A 23,097-nucleotide genomic window follows, 5' to 3' on the forward strand; every position below is an offset into this window, starting at 1 on the left:
CTAGCTTTGATTTAGCAGAACTATATCCTGTTTATAAGGACTTATAAAATTAATGCTTTATGAAGTTTTATTACACAGTAATCATTGCTGGCCACTTCTGGTATAAAGTGAATTAGATGTAATTCTTCTACATTAGCATTCATAGATGATTTTATTAAAATAGTAGCAACGTTAAAGGCCAGAAAATTAAGAAACAATCTTATTTGACTTATTGGAGATAGCACTATGGCAAGGTCTATCAAAATTCTTTTTATCTTCTGCAACAGTAAAATGAAACACTCCAAAAATGCAGTAAAGATACTAAGAGTCAGATATTTTGCAGACAAGAAAACCTTTTATTTTAAACCACAAATAGTCAGCAGGTGGCCACAACTATCCATGTTTCATTAAAATCACATAAAACCTAGGTACAAAAGCACCACTGATTATTGCTCTAGAAAAACTGCATGAAAATTTCAAATATGCACAGTAAAAACACCACAGTATGCACAGGACTAAGTTTTAAAGCAAGTGCATGGAATGCTGAATCAATCTTACACACAGCTTCCAATATTAAACTGGTATTTATTTTACTTGAGGATGATGTAAATTTCCAAAAAGCATGACTATGAGAGGGTAAACTGTCCATCCTTATATATTTTTGTATGTCAACTAGTAGAGTCCTAAAAAATTAGCATTTACAAAATACTTGGTAAAAATAGCTTTTAAAAGTTGTCCCAAGAGATACATAAAATCAACCCCAATTTTTCATGACAATTCATTCTCCCTTGTTATCTACAGATTCAGTTTTCTGTGCCTGTGAAAAAGAAAGGAAAAAAATATATAGTTACTACTAAAACTACTACAAGAAAAGGAAATTCCACCCACCAACACACACAGTTTTGAACATTTGTTTTCTTTTTTTTTCCTCCCAGCTTTACTGCAAAACCTATTTCAACTCTGGGTGAAAAAGAGGCAAGGCAGGAAAATATCACACAAACAATTGGTTGTGTTTATTGCTTTCTGCTTTTCAAACAACCACAGAAGCCTTACCTGGAAGCTCCCACTCTTCATCATAATAATTAAGAAAAAAAAAGACCACATCACTACTATCTGATTCTAGTCACTGCAAACATGCAGAATTTTCTACTGTACCCTTGACTCTCCCTGTTTCAATCTGCCCCTTTACTGACAGTGTGCTGGGTGGGGTACCTCTGGAGGTTGAGACATTAACAGTTGAGCGAGAGATGTGGATCTGCAATAACATTACAGGCAATAAAAAGAGACATTAAGAACGAGCTATCACCGGCTGAAGGATTGAGAAATTTCTTTAAAGACACTGATTCAATCAGTGGGAGGTATTTATGGAAAGTACCTCTTCAGCTTTAGTTTCACCATTTTCAGATGGTGCAGTACCTTCCTTTCCAGCTTCCTGCTTTTCCTCCTTCTTCCCTTTAGCACCTCTGCTAATCTTTGCTCCAGGTTCTTTCTAACAGAGGATCAAAACACAGGGAAAGAGAATGTTAGAAACAGCGTGATGTTGGCTAAAATCAATCAGCCTCTGTCCAAACACAAAGGTGAAGCACAACCGTCACCACTGTGGTGGCCTTTATGGAGACATGGGAACCCAATTTTGCTGGGTTTCAACTAAGTTACACAGCACAGATATGAAACTCTGTGAAAATGTGGTAACAGGTTGCATAGAAAGTCCACTGTGCTTTCTCTTCTGTGGAAAACACAATCTGTGATTCCTCTCCTAGCTTTGGATTTGTTCAGTGGATCTCCCTCCAGTAAGGGGAGAAGTGGTTCTGCCATGGAGAGAGCAGCAGCAGGACTTGGGGAAAGATGAGGCAGAGATGGGAAGAACCCAGCCAGGGGGTGGCTCTGCTGCTGCTTTCCAAGGAAACCCCTCACATGGCTTGCATGACTAGAAAGCTGGGAAGGTGTCAGGAAATGAAGCCCAGATGAAGAAAAGTTCCTAATTTTAAGACCTAGCAACAAAAATAAGTTCTGTTTCTGGAATCACCTATTCACGCCACGACACACATAACTTTTAAACAATTTACATGAGACAATACCAAAGGGCAGAGTGCAGAAAAGCCATTTTGGGTAAGTTCCCTAATAAATCTGTACTTCAGTTTCCTCATCTGCAAAACAGGATATTTGTATCTACTTCAATAAAGCTGATGTGAGGGTCATATGAGTAAAGCAATCAACCATATCTGCCATAGTATAAAGGCCTTATAAATGCTAGTATTACTTACTGGCATTATTTTATTATTATTATTAGACCTCAGACTGGCCTGCGAAATCCAGTTAGATGAAGTCAGAGCCCCTTCCCAAACTCCTCCCACAGTGAGGCGGTGCTGCGAGGGCCGAAACTCACCCCACTGCATGCCATGTGAACCGCAGGTTCACAAGGCTGCTGCCAAATCCCCTTCAGACGTAAGGCTTCTCAGAGCAACATCTCTGACTTCCTGTGCCTCACTGACCAAATGAAAAGCACACTCCTATTAACATAGAAACTGTGCTTTATTCCTTTTAAGAAGGCCCATAACAGTGATAACGGTTTTCTGGTCAGTACATTTTAGCTTGGATCATTAAATATGGCTTTTCCTTAATAATTCTGAGGTAGGGAATTATAAATTATTCATTGTTTAAAAAGCCAAGAGTAGGAAACAGCATTTCTTACCTTAACAGATGTTTTTCTTGGTTTGGGTTCAGGTTTTGGTGGAGCAGGTTTCTGCAAAGATAATATAAATTACACAAATACTAAAAAAGACAACTGTCAGCACCAAAAGAAACACAAAGAAACAAACAAAGACAACTATCCATTTTCACATGGCTTTGGTCATTAAAAAGTATTTCATCCTATTTTCAGCAGCAGGTAACAGCTTATAAAGATCTCTGCACTTCATAACTATTTTCACCCTCAGTTCATAAGGGAACCACAGGTGAGACCGAAAAGCCGACTCCTTATTCCCCAGTCCAGAAGAGCTCTCCTGGAACAGGTCTAAGCTTCTATCTCCAATGTGTCTGTTCTTCCCTTTATCACAGCACAGCAGCAAGAGGAATGACTCAGGCCCATGGCCAAAGGACTCAATGAATTCAGTTGCACTGGCCTTCCTAACAGTCTAGAAATCATAGCACAATCACTAGCAAAGTCCAACTGGTAATGAAGACTGCTGCCTGTGAAGTATTTCAAAATCACTTTCAAATCCTTCCACTTCTGATGTCGATTTCGAGTTCTGTTGCCAAGCTTCTTCCTACTTTTATTCTCTCCATTGCCAGCTCAAGGTGAGAATCTCTTGCCTGACCAGATGCTGGGCTCATTTGTCTCTAGAGGTTTTTATTGAGAACATAATTATAATGCTAAAATGTCTACTGTTAGCTCCCAAAGTTTAAAAATTTTCACAGATATTATTAGCCAAAGAGTCCCCTAGGAAACTATTTTTCTCCTGCCTCATGTGGTCCTGCAGTCCCCATGAGCAGCACATGCACAGCGTGTGACCATGGTCCCTCCTCCACACAATGCTTCAGTCCTGGCTAGCTTCCAGGGGCCTGAGACCAGGTGGCACATGGGGACACTGGGGAAAGATAACCAGTTCAAACCAGGAGTTTTCTGTAGATATTTTAGGGCAAATATTTCTCTCATAGAACTAGAACGAAGTGTACATATCTCCTGGCAATAGAAGAATGGTTTTAAAATAGAAAACACTGGCCAGGGTCTCCCCCTATGGAGAAAAATACATGTTCCTCCCTAGTGCCTCTAGGTAATTCAGGTTTGCACAGAATCTGGCCCTTTTCATCAAGGGCATAAAGTGAAATTATAGATAGTTCCATTCCAGAAGACTGGCTGTTAGAAATGACCTTTCAAATAAAAAAAGAAAATCGAGCTTGAAAAGTAAGAAATGTTTTTATTAATTTTCTTATCACCCTAAATCTACAGCCCAAATACAGCAGCTTTCATGGCTCTTACATTTTCAGAATTTAAAAAATTTTGTCACCCTAAGCTTTGATATATTGTATTAATATACATGTTTTCTCCATTTACAGTAAATAATTTACTTTTATATTATTTTCTGTAGGACAGGCCTTTCCCTCTGACCCAGCATTCAAGTGTTTTGATAGGACCAGGAAATGAGGTTTTGTAGTCTGTAATCCTGCTGGCCTCTGAGGAGGCTCTGTTTCAGTAGCACAAGGAATGATCTCAGTGTAAGGTGCTTATATTGCCAGTTTCTGGTGCTCAGTAAAAGCTTTGTTTGAGATTTTGGTTTTCATTTGACTTACAAGGTCTATTCCTTTACCTGCCTAGAGATTCACAGCAGCACCCCTAGCTCTTAAGTCCTCCTAGTGACTGATATCTGTTCCTAATATCAGGAAGATAGTCGTTTGGCTGTGTCCCCAGTCAAATCTCATCTTGAGTTGTAACTCCTACAATTCCCATGTGTCGTGCAAGGAACCTAGTGGGAAGTGATTGAATTATGGGGGTGGGTCTTACCTGTGCTTTTCTCGTGATAGTGAATGAGTCTCACGAGAATTTAAATTCATCAGATCAAGCTCTCTCTGAACAAGTTCAGATGAACAAATTCATCTGAACAAGTTCTCTTTCTCTCTCTGCCTGCCAGCATTCACGTAAGACATAACTTGCTCCTTTTTGCCTTTCTCCATGATTATGAGCCTTCCCCAGCCACATGGAACTGTGAGTCAAATTAAACTTCTTTCTTTTGTAAATTGTCCAGTTTTAGGTATGTCTTTATCAGCAGCATGAAAATGGACTAATACAGTACATTAATACCAGAAGAGCAGGTCACTGCTGAAAGATAACTGAAAATGTGGAAGTGACTTTAGAACTGGGCTGGAACAGTTTGGAGGGCTCAGAAGAAGACAGGAAAATGTGGGAAAGTTTGGAACTCCCTAGAGACTTGTTGAATGGCTTTGACCAAAATGCTTATAATGATACAGACAATGAAATCCAGGCAGAAGTGGTCTCAGATGGAGATGAATAATTTGTTGGGAAGTAGGGCAAAGGTATGTTTTAGCAAAGAGATTGGCAACATTTTGCCTTTGCTCTACAGATCTGTGGAACTTTGAACTTGAGAGAGATGGTTTAGGGTCTCTGGTGGAAGAAATTTCAAAGCAGGAAAGCATTCAAGATGTGACTTGGGTGCTGTTAAAGGTATTCAGTTTTAATCAGAAAACAGAGCATAAAAGTTTGGAAAATTTGCAGCCTGACAATGAGATAGAAAAGAAAATCCCATTTTCTGAGGAGAAATTCAAGCTGGCTGCAGAAATTTGCATAAGTAATGAGGAGCCAAATGTTAGTCACCAAGACAACTGGAAAAATGTCTCCAGGGCATATGAGAGACCTTTGCAGCAGCCCCTCCCATCACAGGCCTAGAAGATTAGAAGGAAAAAATGGTTTCGTGGGACAGACCCACGGTCCCTCTGCTGTGTGCAGTGTAGGGACTTGGTGTCCTGTGTCCCAGCCACTCTACCTGTGACTAAAAGTGGCTATGGTACAGCTCAGGCTATTGTTCAGTGCGTGGAAGCCCCAAGCCTTGGCAGCTTCTGTGTAGTGTTGAGCCTATAGGAGCACAGAAGTCAAGAACTGAGGTTTGGGAACTTCCACCTAGATTTCAGAAGATGTATGGAATCAGCTGGTTGCCCAGGCAGATGTTGTAGGGGTGGGGCCCACATGGAGAAACTCAGTTAAAGTGGGAAAGAAAAAAATCAATTAATACAGTGTGTGACAGTTTTTACCTGAAACCACCAGCAAACTAACTGACCTTTTCACTTTTAAATAATTGTGTTGATGTCCTGAAGACATTATCATTATCAGAAGTGCAGAAGGGAAATGTGGGGTTGGAGCCCTCACGCAGGGTCCCCACTGGGAAACTGCCTACTGGAGCTGTGAGAATAGGGCCACTGTCCTCCAGGCCCCAGAATGGTAGACCCACTGACAGTTTGCACTGTGCACCTGGAAAACCTGCAGCCACTCAATGCCAACCTGTGAAAGCAGCTGGGAGGGAGGCTGTACCCTGCAAAGCCATGGGCTAGAGTTACCCAAGACCATGGAAACCCACCTCTTGTATCAGTGTGACCCAGATGCAAGAGGAGGAGTCAAAGGAGATCATTTTGGAGCTTTAAGAGTTGACTGCCCTGCAGGATTCTGGACTTGCATGGGGCCTGTAGCCCTTTTGTTTTGGCTAATTTCTCCCATTTGGAACAGCTGTATTTACCCAGTACCAGTACCCCTACTTTACCTAAGAAGTAACTAACTTGCTTTTGATTTTACAGGCCTATAGGCAGAAGGGACTTACCTTGTCTCGAATGAGACTTGGACTTTTGAGTTAATGCTGAAACGAATTAAGAGTTGGGGGAGTGTTTGGGAAGGCATGATTGGTTTTGAAATGTGAGGAAATGAGATTTGGGAGGGGCTGGGGGTGGAATGATAGGCTTTGGCTGTGTCCCCACCCAAATTGTATCTTGAATTTTAACTCCCACAATTCCCCTGTGTTATGGGAAGAACCTGGTGGGAGGTGACTGAATTATGGGGGTGGGTCTTTCCTGCGCTGTTCTCATGATAGTGAATGAGTCCCAGGAAATCTGATGGTTTTAAAAATGGGAGTTTCCCTACACAAGCTCGCTCTCTCTGCCTGCTGCCATCCACGTAAGATGTGACTTGTTCTTCGTCTTCTGCCATGATTGTGAGATTTTCCCAGCCACATGGAACTTTAAGTCCACTTTAAGAAAGAAATTAAATTTCTTTCTTTTGAAAATTGCCCAGTCTTGGGTATCTATTTATCAGCAGTGTGAAAATGAACTAATAAACTTCCTTATGAGACTCGTGAAACACTGGCTCAGCCGAACCAAACAGCTGTACTTCTGAACTTGTGAGTGGTCCTAATATCCATTTTTGTTTTGATTCCCTACATTGTACCAGGCACAGGTTTGGGTTGAGAATGAAATCCATGCTTTCCTGAAGGCCAAAGTAGCATGAAGCTTTTGTAATAATTAGCATGGGGATATATTAATATAGTGTCAGTCAAAATGTCAATGCCTTTCCCTTTACCTTCTCAGTGGGAAGCCTGGGCTGCAGGAACTTTAACCAAAATCCTCCACTAGAGTCCAGCTAATCTATTAGGAGGGCAGCAAAAGAGAACGGCATAAGAGCTAGTAAGGAGCACATACTGGTACGGAAAAGCTATAGGATGTCCACCTCAGAGGCTCAGCCATATCTGCCCATTTCAGCTTGTATCCTAACCCCACAAGAATCTCCTGGCCCACAGAAGGAGACTCCAAATAGCAAAGTAGAATTATCACTGTTACAAAGATTCTTTAGGTCTGAAATGAGGCTACAGTACATGGACTCAGACAACTTTCAGAACATTCTCATACAAACATTCTAAAGTATGAGTTGTGAACAGAGAATCAGAATTCTGTCCACTTCAGTACATCATAGGTAGAATCTGAAGACTGGAACTTTGCTTAATGTACTACTTTTGTTTCAGAGATCTAGCAATGTCAAATAACATCCTTTTTTATATTCTTTGTAATGGGTCTAGCCACTGTTTTTTTTGACACATTTGATCAAATGAATTGCTTGGCAACACTGGTCAAATCTGCTACACATGAGGACCCTAGGTAGTTTTCAAAAAGAAAATAAACTCATGGGAAACCATCTTCATCTTCCTTTTGCTGCTTCACTTTGGACAAAGGGATCATGTACTCACGTGAACTAACACCGAAGTGGTTCTAAGGTACTTACCGCTGACAATCTGGCAGACCGTCTTGTGGGCTACAAAGGGAATGGAAAAATATACATATTTTTTGGTGATTATATAAAGCGAAGTTGATTTTTAAAAATCTATTCTTAATATATCTTACTTTGTTGAATGACTATAATGTATGAGTCCCGTCACCTTCTCCAGGTAAGCACAGTGATATTCCAAGTCTCCTAGGCATCATGATACTAAAGAGGAAGTGTTTCTAAAAAGGGGTAGGTACACTGCTCAAATAAACGGCCACTCCCAACCAAGGGTGTGGTGAGTAAGTAAAGGAAATGAAGATGAATTTAGGCTTTATCCCGAATTAAAACCTCTACTTTTATGACAAAATCAACAGCAAGAACATTGAGGTGCTACTTAAGAGCTAGTCTTCAGTCTGACCCCAGCTCCTTAAAAATGGAACTAAAGCATTTAAGTTAATACAAGAAGAGACTTATGCAATTGGGTAGAAACTAAAATAGCAGGAGTTCCCCATGTTCCCCAGGCTGCTATGTTAGAAACGAAAATGACTACAAATCTTGGCAGTTAACAAGAACGGTTTCTTTTGACCTATAATAAAACAAACACATTTGTCTATATGTTCAAAGATTTAACTAGAATTAAAAGTGTATACATTTTTTCTTTTAACTTCAAAGTTTAGAAAAATTACAGAGAAGCTGTGTAGAGATTGATCTTTTGGGGAAAATCTTCTCTTCTTCAAGGATACTACAAGTTAACAGCAAATGACACTGGAAACTGGCCTAGGCACTTCAGCAATAACACACAAAATTGATATTCTACTTACCATCCGGCCTAACATGGCTCCCCAAAGGCTTTCACATTCTAAAAGCCTTTTAAAAAAAGTGCTTCAGAAATAAATACCCCATACTTTTTATCTTCTTAATTCACTGTTCTATTTCCAGTACAGTAGTGTACTGCCCAACATACAGTACAAACTCAGAATATTTGCCAAATAAATGAATCCAATCCTTTTCCTAATTCTCACTGCCTCATGCAGACTTTGTCTCATTACAATAGCTTAAATGTTTCAAATAATTTTTCCTAAGGGGGATAGTAAAAATGGTCAGTAGGAATCCATGCTGTAATTATGAGGAATCATGGAATTCTTGAAGTGGGGCTAAGGTCAGTCAAGGTCAGCCAGTCAGGCCAAACTGGAAGAAATATTTCTTGCCATCTCCACATCTAAGAACTTTCTTGCTGAAAATAGAGAAGCTAAACTCATCTTTCTTTAAACTACAGAAGGAAATGAAGGGCCACAGCCTTCATGAATACTTTTAACCCTGGGGTCTTGAGGAAAGATCAGAGCTGGACTTAAGACCAGCGAGAAGAATGTGCTGAGAATGGGAGACAGTGCAGGTTAAGTGGTTAGGTGGGATACACTCACTGCACAGAGTAAAAGCACGTACAGCTCAGCGCATAGTCCTGTGAATCAGTACAGGAGAAGCGCCTGTCAGATTCTCCATAGGAACCATAGTGCCTGCTATGGTTATCAAGGGTGCATTCCTGACAGTGCGCCCTTGAGTCCCTGGGCACCAGAATCCAACTTTCATAATACTTTTTACAGGATGGTTAACTGTATTAATTGAGTATACTGAAGAAAAGGCAACATTATCAAGTAAACTGGGCAATAAAAGGGTATCATGTGGTTTTTTTAATGTGCTTTCTGAGCAGAGAGGAGAAAAGAGCACCTGCCAATTACCCAACAGAGCTCAGCTTTGAAGCTTCAGTGTGGCCTCAAGAACTACTCATGTCTCACAAACTACAGCAGGCAGAACAATACCTTCCAAGACGAAAGTGGCATTCTCCATGCTAAAGAGAGGTGAATGAACCTTATCTGACTCCCTCATGACTTGATGTCAACCCATGTGCATCATGTTGGTCTTGCCTCATATTCACTTTATCCGACTCAGGTCTCCATCCCCTCTTGCACAGGACCACTTCCTCTTACATTTCTATGGCTCCAATATGCAACAGGGACCCTCAATAGGTGTTGAGATGAACAGAAGGGGTAAGCACCAGAAACATACAGCAACAGTGAGCTTGTGGGAGGGGAAGAGGTCCTGGAGCCACTACTCAGTTACTCTTTAGTTTGAGGCCTGAAAGGGGGACAAACATGTTAGCCCTTACTCAAAACTGCCTCCCTATCTGCCATCTACAAGTCTTCAATAAAATCTCCATGAAATGAGGCAAAATCATGTGAAAAGCTCCCCAACTATGACACTGTTATTCCTCTCCATGTGAACACCTGAACATACTCAATAGACTAAGTGATGTCAGAGAGCTCTTTGGGATTTCCAGAGACATTCCTATCTAAGCACTGCTTTGCAGGGCCTAACAGCTGTTCTGATCCAAAGGACTGAATACCTTTTAAAAATTCAGGTCCAGCACAGGAATTCCAAAATAAAAAGCCTAGGAAATTAATGCCCCAAAAAATTGCCTAACCTATCTAAACCAGCAAGTCCCTAAAAATCCTGTCTTCTATTATAAAATCATTTTGTGACTTTCTACCTAAAATTTACCAGCTCTTCTTTCTATGCCATTGAAAAAAGACCTTTCTTACATTTTCTTTTCCAGTAGCCACCATTTTTCTCTTTCACTGCAGACAGGGGAGGCTGAGACAAACCTTTCACTCAGCAGTACTGATTATGCATGCAAGTAAGGACACCTTCCTGGAAAGTTCCATCAGCTTTCACAGCCTTAAAAATCTATAAACTATTAGACTATATTTATTGGATATGAAATAGATTAGACTATTTTTTTCCTTTTTAAAACACTAACATCCGAAGTATTCGTTTGAGACTCAGATTGCTGGGTGGAACTACTAAAGAAAAAAAAAAGATACTAAGAATTTCTCTTGTTTTTTTTTTAATTGTGAATCCTCGGGAAAAGTGGTCCAGAGACTACTTATTAGCACTTCTTTGACATTCCCTATTACCCTTCCTTGCTGTTTCTTCATTGTCAATATCCAATTATTTTACTAGCTCTGAGAGGGAGGGAAGAAGGGCTTTTAGAATGAAAAGCCATCTTTGATAAATATGACAAACAGATATGACAAATGTGATGGTTTGTCACTATGGTATTCAGGTGATGGTCACAATGGAATTATTCCATCAGCATTTATTAACTGATCATCCTTTAGGTTGGAGAAAATTCTGGTGAAGCCTATTCTGAAAGACATGAAATCTACTTTAATGTCCTGGTTGCAGAAGCAACGCAGAAGTCTAATCTCCCAATGACAAATTAGACAGTGATAGCTAGATTCAATGGAATCACTGGGCTTTGTTGAATTGGAAATATGGGAGTATTTTTATTTTTGAGATTTTTTTACTCCTGAGCCTGACCATGTATCTCCAAGCAAAAAAAAAACGTCAAGTTGTTTTTAATTCTTAAAAAAAAAAAAAAAAAAAAAAGCCTAAAAAGAAATTGTCTTCTTTTCAAAACTGGGAAGTAGGAAAGTTTGTACCTCAGATCCTTGGCTGTGAATAGACAAGACAGAAAAATGGATACTGGATGACCAGATTTTTAGCACTGTCACAAAAGGGCCATAGGGATAGAGGATTTTTGAGCAGGAGATTCAGATCTGTTTCCTGGTTCTGCTATCGACAAGTTTTAACACCCAGGGAAAATCATGTTTGTCTAGGAACTTTGCTCTAGTTAAAATAGGGATAACATCTGCTAATATGTTCTCAAAAATAGCACTTCTCTAACATTAACTATTTCCCTTCCTTGCTTTGTTTTTTGTCATAGCTAATATTCAATCATTTTATTTACTCTCTCTTCCACTAACAGGTAGCTCCATGAAGGCAGGAATTTTTGCTTCTTTTGTTCAATGTGGGATCTGCAGAGCCTAGAACAGTGCTTGGCACATTATAAGTGCTCATACATTTTTGCTAAGGAATCATCTGCCTTCCTTTCACAGTATATAGACCGGACAAAATAATGGATGTAAAAGGGTTTGTAACTGTTGACTATAATGACTATATTATTTTGGTTATTTTCCATCCAACTCCCCTGAAATACTAACCTTTGTACAATGCATTCTAATATAATAGCGGAAGAGGATTTTCAAATAGAATCCCCCTTAGTAGCTGTTATCCATTCACTATCGTTAAGATAGTGCCATACTCAATGACATAGCTGGGAAATTAGTGGGAAAGAAAAAAAAATCAACTAATGCACTGACAGTTTTTACGTGAAACCACCAGCAAACTAACTGACCTTTTCATTTTTTAAATAACCGTTAAATGACAGGTAGTCTTTCCTAGAAAATACTTTTAGTAACAACAACAACATTTTGTAAAATATGTAGAAAATAAAATAAAATATAAAAATAACAAATAAAAACATAACAAAAAAATTAGCTGGGTATGGTAGCATGCACCTAGAGTCCCAGCTACTTACTCGGAGGCTGAGGTAGGAGAATCACTTGAGCCAAGGAGATGGAGGCTGAAGTGATTTATGATCTCGCCACCTCACCCACTCCATCCTGGATGACAGAGTGAGATGCTGTCTCAAAAAAAATAAAATAAAATAATATGTGTAAGACAGCTGTACAAGCAAAACCACACACATATCATTTATATATATTCTCACCAGCTTCATTTGCTTTTAGTATAGTAGAATTGGAAAGACTATCAAAGCTTACTGTGTGCCATGGTGTTCCTAGTTTTCCTGACTGATAAATCAATTTAAATGCCAGTCCCTAAAGAAAAACCCAGATGCTTTTGTTTTAGTGTCCAAATCTTAAAAACAATAAGGTTAGTTACACTTAGCCAACCGTTCTAAAAATCATGGCTGGGCGTGTTGGCTCACGCCTGTAATTCCAGCACTTTGGGAGGTCGAGGTGGATGGATCACAAGGTCAGGAGATTGAGATCATCCTGGTTAACATGGTGAAACCCAGTCTCTACTAAAAATACAAAAAATTAGCCAGACATGGTGGACATACTTGTAGTCCCAGCTATTCACGAGGCTGCAACAGGACAATCGCTTGAACCCAGGAGGCAGAGGTTGCAATGAGCCAAGATCGTGCCACTGCACTCCAGCCTGGACGACAGAGCAAGACCCCATCTCAAAAAAAAAAAAAAAAAATCACATTTTGCCATTTTCCGAGAAAATTCAAGCATTTGTCACTTTTTGGTTGGTTCTTATCATTTTTTGGTTGGTTCTCACATTTGTATGGTGACTCTGCTTTGGATAAAAGAAAAAATCATGATTATTCCAAACTCTGTCAAACCATGAATGCTAAGTACATAGATGGCAGAGAAAAACTGTTTTGTTTGTTTTGCTTTTAGGTTATTTCTTTATAGATTCTGTTTAAGATTTTCCACTTGGCAGAATGAATTTCCTTGCACAAATCTTGTATGGGGGTTTTGGTATTATGATAAACTCCTCTGAATTATTAACCACAATATGAATCACCCGATCAAAGAATCCGTAACTAGATATTGTTTTTGTCTCACTCATGACCCCTTTTAGTTGGTAAGTTCAAGGGTAACAGCTGCAGTTTTCCACCTACTCTAAAGCTCTGTGAAAAGACAATGGCTGTCTTCAAAATTACATCTCATTTCCTACTGTTTAGCCAATCTTTTTTTAGAGGTTCATAATAATAAATGTGGAGGGTCAAATTCCAGAAACTCTTCCAAGTTTCTAGACTTTTGGAGGTTTCCGAATTTTAATACAAAACATCATTGAGTCATTGCCTAATTAGTTATCCCAATATCCTTACTGCTCCCAATTTTTAAAAAAAAGCTTTAATATTTTGACATATTGTGTATCCTTCTACAGTTTTTGACTTTAAAGATGATCCTTCTCAGGCAAAATATTCAGCACCTAAAAAGTGATTTATAATCCACTCACTGGAGCACAGAATTTACGATATCAAGTCTTTCGTTTTCTTGGTGCGAAAGGCAGACTTTGTCGTCCTTGATGAATTTGCCTATTATCTTACTCTTTGCCCAGAAGGAATTCTCAGTATCTGCTTTACCAGAAAGTAGGGCCGACAAGTAGAAACATAACACAGTAAGTGGAAAAATGCCTCATCAATATACTCAACTGAAACATACCTAGGCCAAGAGAGACTACATACAGACACTTATCTCTGTTTTATGTAGTCTTAACAACCATGTTCATTCATATTCAACCTTGTTCATAACACTGTCTGCATTTCATTCAGATGCAGATAATCTTAACAATATTAAACATTTCAATGTAAATAATTAGATATAAAATGTTAAAGATATACTTACCTCCTGTTTAGTTACTTTGGATCCATCTTTGCCCTCCGCATTCTCTGGAGACTAGAAAGACAATATTTCAGTGAATTGTATTTAAATTGGAAAACACACATTAGAAAAATGTTTTTAAAAAGCTATTTCATTCCCAGAACCAAATAAGCCAACAGATTTTTTTTGCAGAGAAAAAATAAGTTATAACAGGATATGTCTTTTACACGCTTATGTGCAAGCATGCACACACAGTAGATAGCTGCATAACTGCTCTACTTTTAAAACAGAAATGGTGAAAGAAGGATGCCATCCCTTGTTCTCAATGTGCATGCACCCTAAGTGACTTTCATTTAACTTTGATGATTCCAGTTAAAGAACAGTGGCCAGCAGTCAGTGGCAGGAATGCCTGGGAGCCACCCTCTTGTTCCAATTGCTTTTCTAGTTACTCCATTCCTTTAAGATCAGGGTAGGCTGCTGGTAAAGTCCAGGCCAAACACGAAAGTACATTTTCATCCCATCCTTGCCTAGCCTTGATTTCTAGCCCATTTCTTGATATGACCTGACAAATTTATCATAGATTACTATTTTTCCATTATCAACTCCAGCATCTCTACTAAACTCCCAGCCTTGGCATGACAGCCAGGCTACATGCCACCCCCGATTTATTTCCAGGTTTTGATTCATCCCCTGGGGCAGCACCTGCCCCCTCTTGTGACAGCTGAAGCCTGGCTCCTTTACAGGATGTATATGCTATGGGGAAAATATACTTTATATTTTCTTTATATTTTAAAGTAAAATATACTTTGGATTTATTGGATACTCCACATGTCCCAGTATTTTTTATTGGCTACGAGTTAATAATATTTAAACAAACTAATTAGAAAACTAGACTATCTAACATATTTTAAAACTATTTTATGGTTGGAAAGTGAATACTCAGTCTCTACGGCACAAATAGGCTGCTGATCTGAATAGAAACCTCATTAGAAAAAAATACAAATAGCAAACTGACATTTGACATGATGTTTGGCTCAGCAAAATAAAACAGCTATGTGGTAATGCCTCATCTGATAAAAGGAGAACAAAATTCAAGAGATCATAAAACCCAGTGCTTGAGGCTGGTGGCACTGGAAATATAATAATTTCAAAGAACAACTTGGCAATATGAAAAAGACACAGAGGACTAATATGACCTAGTAATTTCAATTTTGGAACCTGGACTCAAAAAAAGAAACTCTTTGTAAATAATGGGTTTTATTTGTACTATTTTTAACATGGAATAAGTGGAAGCAACTCATGTATCAGTAAATAATAGAGAAATGTTTAAATAAACTATTATTTACATATTTATGTAAATATGAATGAACAGAATTAAAAAGTTAGGCAATCTGAATACATAAAAAGTCCACATAAAAGAATGCTAAACTTAAAAACTTAGGTCATAAAAAAGTATGCAAAACAAAAGTCCTAAGTATATATAAAAGTCTTTAGGAAAGAAAAAAGCTTTTCTTCAAGGCAAAGGATCCAGTGACCTTTGTCTATTCCCTGGGGCTGCCTATTACCCGTAGCCTATCATATGTCCTCTTTCCAGAACCTCCCATGTCATGGATTTCTCTCATTTCCAAATCAACCATCTCCCCTCCTCCATGGAAACTTCTCTATCATGAAGAAATAGCTTTCTCTTTTTTGTTCCCTACTCTCTTGCACAGGAATATTTGGTTCATAGATCTTGTGTCAGTCAGTTGTGGTAGAGATGGTAAAATCTTAGTCTGAGTATATGAATATAATTCCTAGGTGGGCCACTGGGCTTTGCACACTTCCATGGCTACAAACTCAACCCTTCTGGCCACACAACAGACCCTTGGTTGTCTAGGAGAGCTGGGCTTTCATTCAGACCTGTCAGGTCACTCAGCAGATTTCAGTCTAGGGTACTCTCTACCTATAACTGATAGGCAGTTAAAGCAGCAGCACATAGCTATTATAAGAAAAACTGATGTTAATGAGATTATTTCCATATTTTTCTATGCAGTGGGTTAGTGACAGGCAATATGATAGAGTTCAATCTCTAAACATTGACCTAATAATGTTTATATGGGATGCAAATTATTCAAAAAGAGAAACTTGTAAAGGCACTGCATAAAAAAAGCAGGTACACTAAAAATGTGAATGCCTTCAGATGAATGAACATAAGGCTCTGGATGTGAAAGGCTAGCAAAGCTGGTTTCTCTGGCAATCTCCCCACAACGGCTTTCTATTAACAAGCATTTAATACATCTACAGTCAGGAACAACCAATCTTTATCGCCGATCAGTGTGATACAATGGTATGAATGCAGGATGTGAGCTCAAGACATCTGGCTTGAATCTCAGCTCTCTACCTAGAAGTTGTATGATCTGGGACAGTGATTTGATCACAGTGGCTCAGTCTCCTCATCCATGAATGATAGATTATGATGACAGCTAACTCAAAGGGTCAAGCTTATGATCAAGTGAGATACTGCAGAAAACATTTCATAAACTGTAAATTGATATACCAAGGTTATGCAATAAAAAAGATCTTAAGATGACTTTTGAATTATACAGTATGAAACTATATTCAGCAGAGCCTTAAAGTTAAGCATATTTCCTTACATCCAGATTCCCAGAAAACTGGTTTTCTGTTTTTGCTGCACAGAGTAACAGGCAGACTATTTTGGAAAGACCTACAGTTATAAGCTGTCTTATCACATAACCCTCTCCATCAATTAACTCTAAGCCACAGGCCGGGGGCAGGAAGGAAGACAGCATGGTTTTAAGGGATTAACACAGAAACCCAAAACTTTTTGCGCCAAGGGATTGTGAGGAATAAAAACAAAGAAAAGGGGGAAACAAAGGGTTGGGGGTGTATACAGGGGAATCTCAGATGTACTTCAACTGTCTACTGTCTAGCAGGTGGATATGAACTTCCCAGCAGGCAGATATGAAAGATGAGGAGCGTTAGATGGGATGCAGGGACTGCCAAGGCAAAGGGGGCTCTTGCCCCACTCTCTAGGACACAGCAGGCTTCTACTAATCCGGTTTGAACAAAGAATAGTCAAGAGGTCCCAAACCATGGTTAAATAAAAAGATCTAATGCACATATCCAAGGTTCCTTCAGTTCCCAAGTGGCCAGCATACTGAGTTGAGAGCCAGCAAGGAGGTGGGGGATACACAGCAGGGTGGCCAGATGGAGGCCACAGCAGGGATTCTGGGCACCAGTGAGAGCTGATCTAAGGGCAAGTCAGCAGGCAGGTAGATCACTGAACACCTGACAACTAGGTCAGGACAGATAATCATCCAGGAGAACCTGAATGTTGGCACAGAATGATTATTCTAAGTGAATGAGGCTGATCCAGAGTAATCTCAAAAGGGCAGTACTTTGGGCAGCTACATATTGTGTGAATGGAACTGAATAGCTGTCACCCTCCAGAGGATAAGTTGAAAACATAGAAACCAATCATCATATATAAACCAGGGCTTTGGGTGCTGTCTCTGGAATGTTGGTAGAATGCTCACCTTGAATCAAATGGGTACTAGAGCAAAGGAGATTGATATACTCTGGCAGAATTTGTATCCATTTCAGATGGAGGCTTATACAATTTGTTCTAGGCCCTAAGAGGTCTAAAGAATAATTGTCATAGTAGAGTCTAGTGTCTTCAACTAAATGGGAGCGCTTTCTCCCTCAGCTGAAATATTGGGGTATCCTTGATGGCTGATGTGTCAAGACGTTATCAGGACAACTTTTTCCTTCACTATTAGAAGCCAGACTTACAGGTTTGCAGGACCTATAAGTGGTATGGAATGTGAACCCACATCAGGGTCAAAACAGGAAGTCTTTTTTCATCACACCCAGTGTTAAGGCTGACATGGGCAAGATCCCTTAACCTGTTCTAGGCAAGAGATGTTTTAACTTTTTGTTGTTAGTTCCTCATGCCTTTTAAGGAAGCTGCAAACTTGAGGATACTGCAGTAGCTCTTCTCCCACTGTACCAGCCCTAGGCTTTGATTCCTATCCCCTCTGGCACATCCCAAAAAGGAAAACAATGAGGAGTTGGGAGGGAAGGAATGCTTGCTCAATCAGATTTTAAGACTTAAAAATAATAAACAATATAGGTAACTAACACTTATACAATAATATGATAGTTAAAAGAGACACCAAAAACTCAAGGATATAGAAAGCATGAAAATAAAAGGATGGCGAAAAAATATATACTTAGCTAAACTTAATTAAAAAGTAGAAACCATCTAAATATGTGTCATCAGGAGGCTATGTACACAGTGGTATATAATAAAATAATAAGTAGCAATGAACACAAATGAACTGTGAGTATGCACATCCAACATAGGATGAATCTCACAAACGTAATAATGTTAGGTATAAAAGGGAAGTCATACCATGATTCTACATAAAGTTTAAAAATGCAAATATGTGGAAAACCTATAAAGAAGAGCATAACAAATGATAACTACAAAATCCTGACAGAGGTAACCCTTTGCTGAGGAAAGGGAGGGTAATCTGGGAAAGACAAAGTCAATGATAAGAGTTACATTTCTTAAGCTAGATGGTGGTTTATTTTATTATTATGTAAATCATGTATATGTAGATACTATGTTCTGTCTGTATGTTTTCTATTAAAATGTCTTTAATTCATAGAAAACAGAGGTTTTGAAAAAAAAAAGCAGGCTCATTGAAATAAAAAAAACTCAAAGCACAGATAAACTCACAGTAGGAATTGCCACAGACTGCTGAGGAATTAACCCATAATGCAACAAAGAACAACAAAAGGATGAACAAGAGAGGTTAGGAGATGCGGTTAGCTGAGAAGCTCCACAACTATTTGATAGACATTTCAGAAGCAGAGAAAGAGGTGCCAATAGGAAAGTAAAGATATAATGACTGAGTATTTTCCCAAAGTAAAGTCTTGACTCTCCACATTGAACACACACACCAAGGAACAAGCAGAAAACAAAACAAAACAAAACAAACAAAATAATACAATAAGGCATATTGCAATAAAATTACAAAACATCAAGGAAAATGAGAAAAATCCTTAAAGTTATCAGAGTTAAGGCAGATTACCTGTAAAGAATTACTTCTCCAGTAACAAATACAAATGTATGAAAATACAGAGTACTATTCAAGGAATTGAGGAAAACTGTCAACGTAGAATTCTATAACTAGTTATCATTCAAGACTGATGGCAAAATAAAGCCATTTCAGAATACAAATATAAAGTGAGTTCACTTCCAAAAAAGCCTTTCTTTCAACAAGAATCTATTACTAAAGGATCAAATTTAGCAATAAGAAAAATGAATCTAGAAGGAAGGAAAAGTATATAAGAAAAAAATGTTAAAAATATACTAATAAATCTAATTACTAACTGTAAATAACATTACCTATTGTGTGTGTTTTTAAGTTTCAATAGTAATTCTAGTGAAGTTCTGTCCTACAGAAATATAACATATAATTTTAGATTTTCTAATTGCCACATTAAAAAAGCATAAAAACAGATGAAATTTATTTTAATATTTTATTTAACTGAATATATCTAAAACTTTATTATTTCACCTGGTAACTAATGCCAAAAAAATGATTAATGAGATATTTCACAGACTTTTTTTATACTAAATCTTTAAAATCCGGTGTTCATTTTATACTTAGAGCACATTTTTACTCAAATGCTAGATTTTATCAGGAACATCTAAATATGCATTTAAAATTCACAAACTTTACAGTAGTTTCACCCAGGTTGTTCCAAACATTTACAATTTTCCAAAAGCAGATTCTAATATCAGTTTTTAAATGAAATTAAAAATTCAGCTCCTCATTCTTCTTAAGTGCTTAATAAACTCATGCAGCTAATGGCTACCATACTGCACAGCACAGCTTTAGACAATAACCATGAAAGATAGAAGTGGGGTCAGTAGATAAGACGTTAAAGGATACTATGGTCCTGGTTTTGTTCTGGAGGATGATACAGATAGAGAGCAATTTTAGACTTTGTTAAAATAAATTTAAAGTTATTTAAAAATTTTTAAAACAAAAATAAGATCTATAAACTTCGGTGGAATAAAGCACATTTACCAATAAAAAGCAAGAAAGTAAAGAACAAAATAAAGTTACTGAAATACCTAGAAGACTTCATGGTAATAATGCTCCTCTCTTACCAAGAACAGGACTGGACCCTGAGGCCAGCCTTAGGGCAGAATCACAAATAATAATGCCTTGTTGGGTAACTTTCTATGACCGGCACCTAGAAACCATGGCACCAGCCTATATTGTAATAAAGACATTTTAAACAAGTGAATACTCTTGTTTGCATAACTCTTGATTCCTCCTCATTTCATTCATTAGGTACTGCAGTTAAAAATACATGCAATTATTAGAAATAAACATATACATGAAGTATTATGGTGTGATGGTTAACAGCAAAATTTCTGAGTAAAACAGCTTGGTCAGAATGCTGGTTCTATCACTTCCTAGCTATGTGACCCATAGGAAATTTCTTAATCTCACTAAATCCCAACATTTTCCCCTGTGTTTGAGAAAGCTGCAGGGCTCACTGATTAAGATCACAGGCTCTGGAGCCATACTTCAGAAGTGAAATCCCAACTCAGTCATTCCTTATCACAGGTGCTTTGAGGAAGTCTGTTAACCACTTGGTGCTTCAATTTTCTCATATGTAAAATGAGAACGGGAAGAGGACACAAGTTACTGGGTGGTTGGAAGAATTAACATTATTAATATAAAGTGCTAAGAACAGCCTGACTCATAGAAAAAGACCTCTCTCTTAGCTGTGAGATGAAAGTGCCTCATTGAACTGTTGTGAGAATAAAATGAAATTATAGTATAATACTTCCCCTACATTTGAACCTAATAATTTCACATAAATTTATTTAAACTCAGGTACATTATGAATATAAAACACTTAGGTCTGGTACATCCAGGCATTCAATAAATAGCTCAATTTTTAAATTAATTCAATTTTAATAGTAGTAAGTATATTTGTGTTAATTACTGACATACATTTCTCTTAAAATATTACAGTTTGGAGCCAATTTTGAAATTTAAAACCACTTTTCCATCTTCCTACTTCTGAATGTGTATATAATTTACTTTATGTGTGACTGAATACGTATTTGCCTTGAGCATATCTAAATAGCCCTGTTTCTGGACATGCCCACAAGGTAGAATAATACTAGATTCAATAAATACCTTGACCAAGAATCCATGATTTGACTGAATTCTTCTAAGAAGACAGTGAAATGTACAATAAATAAGTAACCAGTGAAAAGGAATTCAACATTTTTATTTTGTTAACTTCGACAGTGATTTTTAAATTACTCAGGAGACTAACATCATATTTCAACACTCTAGGTACTGTGAAAGCAGACAGCTTAAATGATGTTTATTTCAGTCACCATTTCCAAATTGTGCCCTGCAGGAAACTGGAATATATTTAACTCTGGTGTAAACAAAAGCAACATTTTAGGAGAAAAATATAGGAAAAGAGGACCACTTGGTAACTGATCTTTCAAGGGAATTTTAATGTCATATGAAGATATTTTTAAGCATATTTTTTTCCGTGAGAAAAATCAACCATGTAGAAATGCACAAGATTAAAGCTTATACTCTTTGAAAAACACTCCATTTGTTATTTGGTGGTTGAACATGTATTCCTACAATTGCAGTGAATTCGACATCAGAGTAGGATCTACTTGCTCCCTCACTGTGTACACCATTTGTCATCCCACAAAGCGGAGGCATGGTGCTGTTAGAAGCCTGTTGTTCCACTGTGGTTCTCATAATAATTAAAAAGCTCATCATCACATCAAATATCCATTGATTGTTTTACACATACCAGGCACTGGGCTAAGTTCTTTGCATTCACCATCTCAATTAATTCTCATAATATTGCAATGAAATAGAGCATATCATTACTCCCATTTTAAAGATGAGAAAACTGACTCTTAGAGAATTCGGAACTTAGCAACTTAGGGAGAGGTTACGGGATCTACCATAGATCATATAGCTAATAAACAGCAAATGCCAGAACCATACTGGAGTTGTCCCCACTATATGAAATGATTAAACCTACTTACAATGAAATGATTAAACTTATTACTTCCTTCCTCTGAAAACAATTTATTCATCCCTTTGTTTTACAAATATTTACACTACCTGTGCTAGGTGCTATGGGGGATGAAAGGAAGATCAGAGCCATGAATGACTTCACAGTAAAGTCAAATTAGGATTACAAAACAAAATTAATTAGAAAATAGGCAATCAATAAAGTAACTTGTGCTGATATAGAAACATGGTGCCAGACAACTTCTGAAACACAACAGGGTGGTTAAAAGCTATAACCCCTGACCCTTTTAACCAAACACTCTTTCACAGTGTTTCTTCTTTGGACATTCAGCCTGGCTAAACCTTTGAATGTTCACTGCTCATAGCTTCTCTTGTGGCTCATTATCACTTTCTTCTATGAATTATAAATACTTGTGTATGTGTTCTACCTATCCCATTAGATTGAAAAATTCTTAAAAACAAGGGCACTTACTCATTTGAGTTGAAAAAAACAGTAATTTTTCATTTAATTTCCCAAGGTGATGATATCTTGCATAAAGATGATGCCCAATGAATGTTTAACATGGAGTGAATGAATAATTAAATATTAAATGTACAACCCTACCATTTTGGAGCCTTTACTCAAATATAGATTCCATATCAATATTTAACTCAATTAAATGCAGCAAGCATTTATGAATGTCAGGCCCTTTCATATTCAGACACGGAAACTCAATATTGCTAAGAAAGCAATTCTTTCCAAACTGATTTTTAGATTCATTTCAATCTCTATCAAAATAATGGCAGGCTTTTTTTTTTTTTTTTTGTAGAAATATATAAGGTGATTCTAAAATTTACACAAAAACATAAAAGACCAAATAGCCAGAAACAATTTTGGGAAAGAAGTAACAAAAAGTGAAAAACTGACATTACCAGATTTTAAATCTTAATATAAAACCATAGTAATCAAGATATCAAGATAGGGTAGCTTTTCCATCCTTTTGAGACAGGGTCT

At 37.8% G+C, this 23,097-nt stretch overlaps 1 protein-coding gene across 6 annotated transcripts in view; it reads right to left on the reverse strand.

Moving 5' to 3' along the window:
* Positions 1 to 314: 314 nt before the first annotated feature.
* HMGN3 (high mobility group nucleosomal binding domain 3) overlaps positions 315 to 23,097 on the reverse strand; it is a 28,674-nt gene continuing 5,891 nt past the window's right edge. The window contains exons 2-7 of one of the 6 annotated variants that reach the window (XM_017536405.1): positions 14,017 to 14,067; positions 7,751 to 7,780; positions 2,672 to 2,722; positions 1,355 to 1,468; positions 1,192 to 1,234; positions 315 to 796 (exon numbers count right to left, since the gene is read on the reverse strand). In XM_017536405.1, the coding sequence (XP_017391894.1) occupies positions 783 to 796; positions 1,192 to 1,234; positions 1,355 to 1,468; positions 2,672 to 2,722; positions 7,751 to 7,780; positions 14,017 to 14,067 (303 nt within the window). In that variant the 3' untranslated portion in view covers positions 315 to 782. Of the gene's footprint in view, positions 797 to 910; positions 1,235 to 1,354; positions 1,469 to 2,671; positions 2,723 to 7,750; positions 7,781 to 14,016; positions 14,068 to 23,097 lie in introns of those variants that run through there. The other 5 variants (XM_017536404.1, XM_017536407.1, XM_017536406.1 and 2 more) reach the window with 5 other exon arrangements.

The sequence above is a fragment of the Cebus imitator genome, unplaced genomic scaffold, assembly GCF_001604975.1.
Source record: "Cebus imitator isolate Cc_AM_T3 unplaced genomic scaffold, Cebus_imitator-1.0 Scaffold98, whole genome shotgun sequence".
In the NCBI taxonomy this organism is placed as follows: Eukaryota; Metazoa; Chordata; class Mammalia; order Primates; family Cebidae; genus Cebus; species Cebus imitator.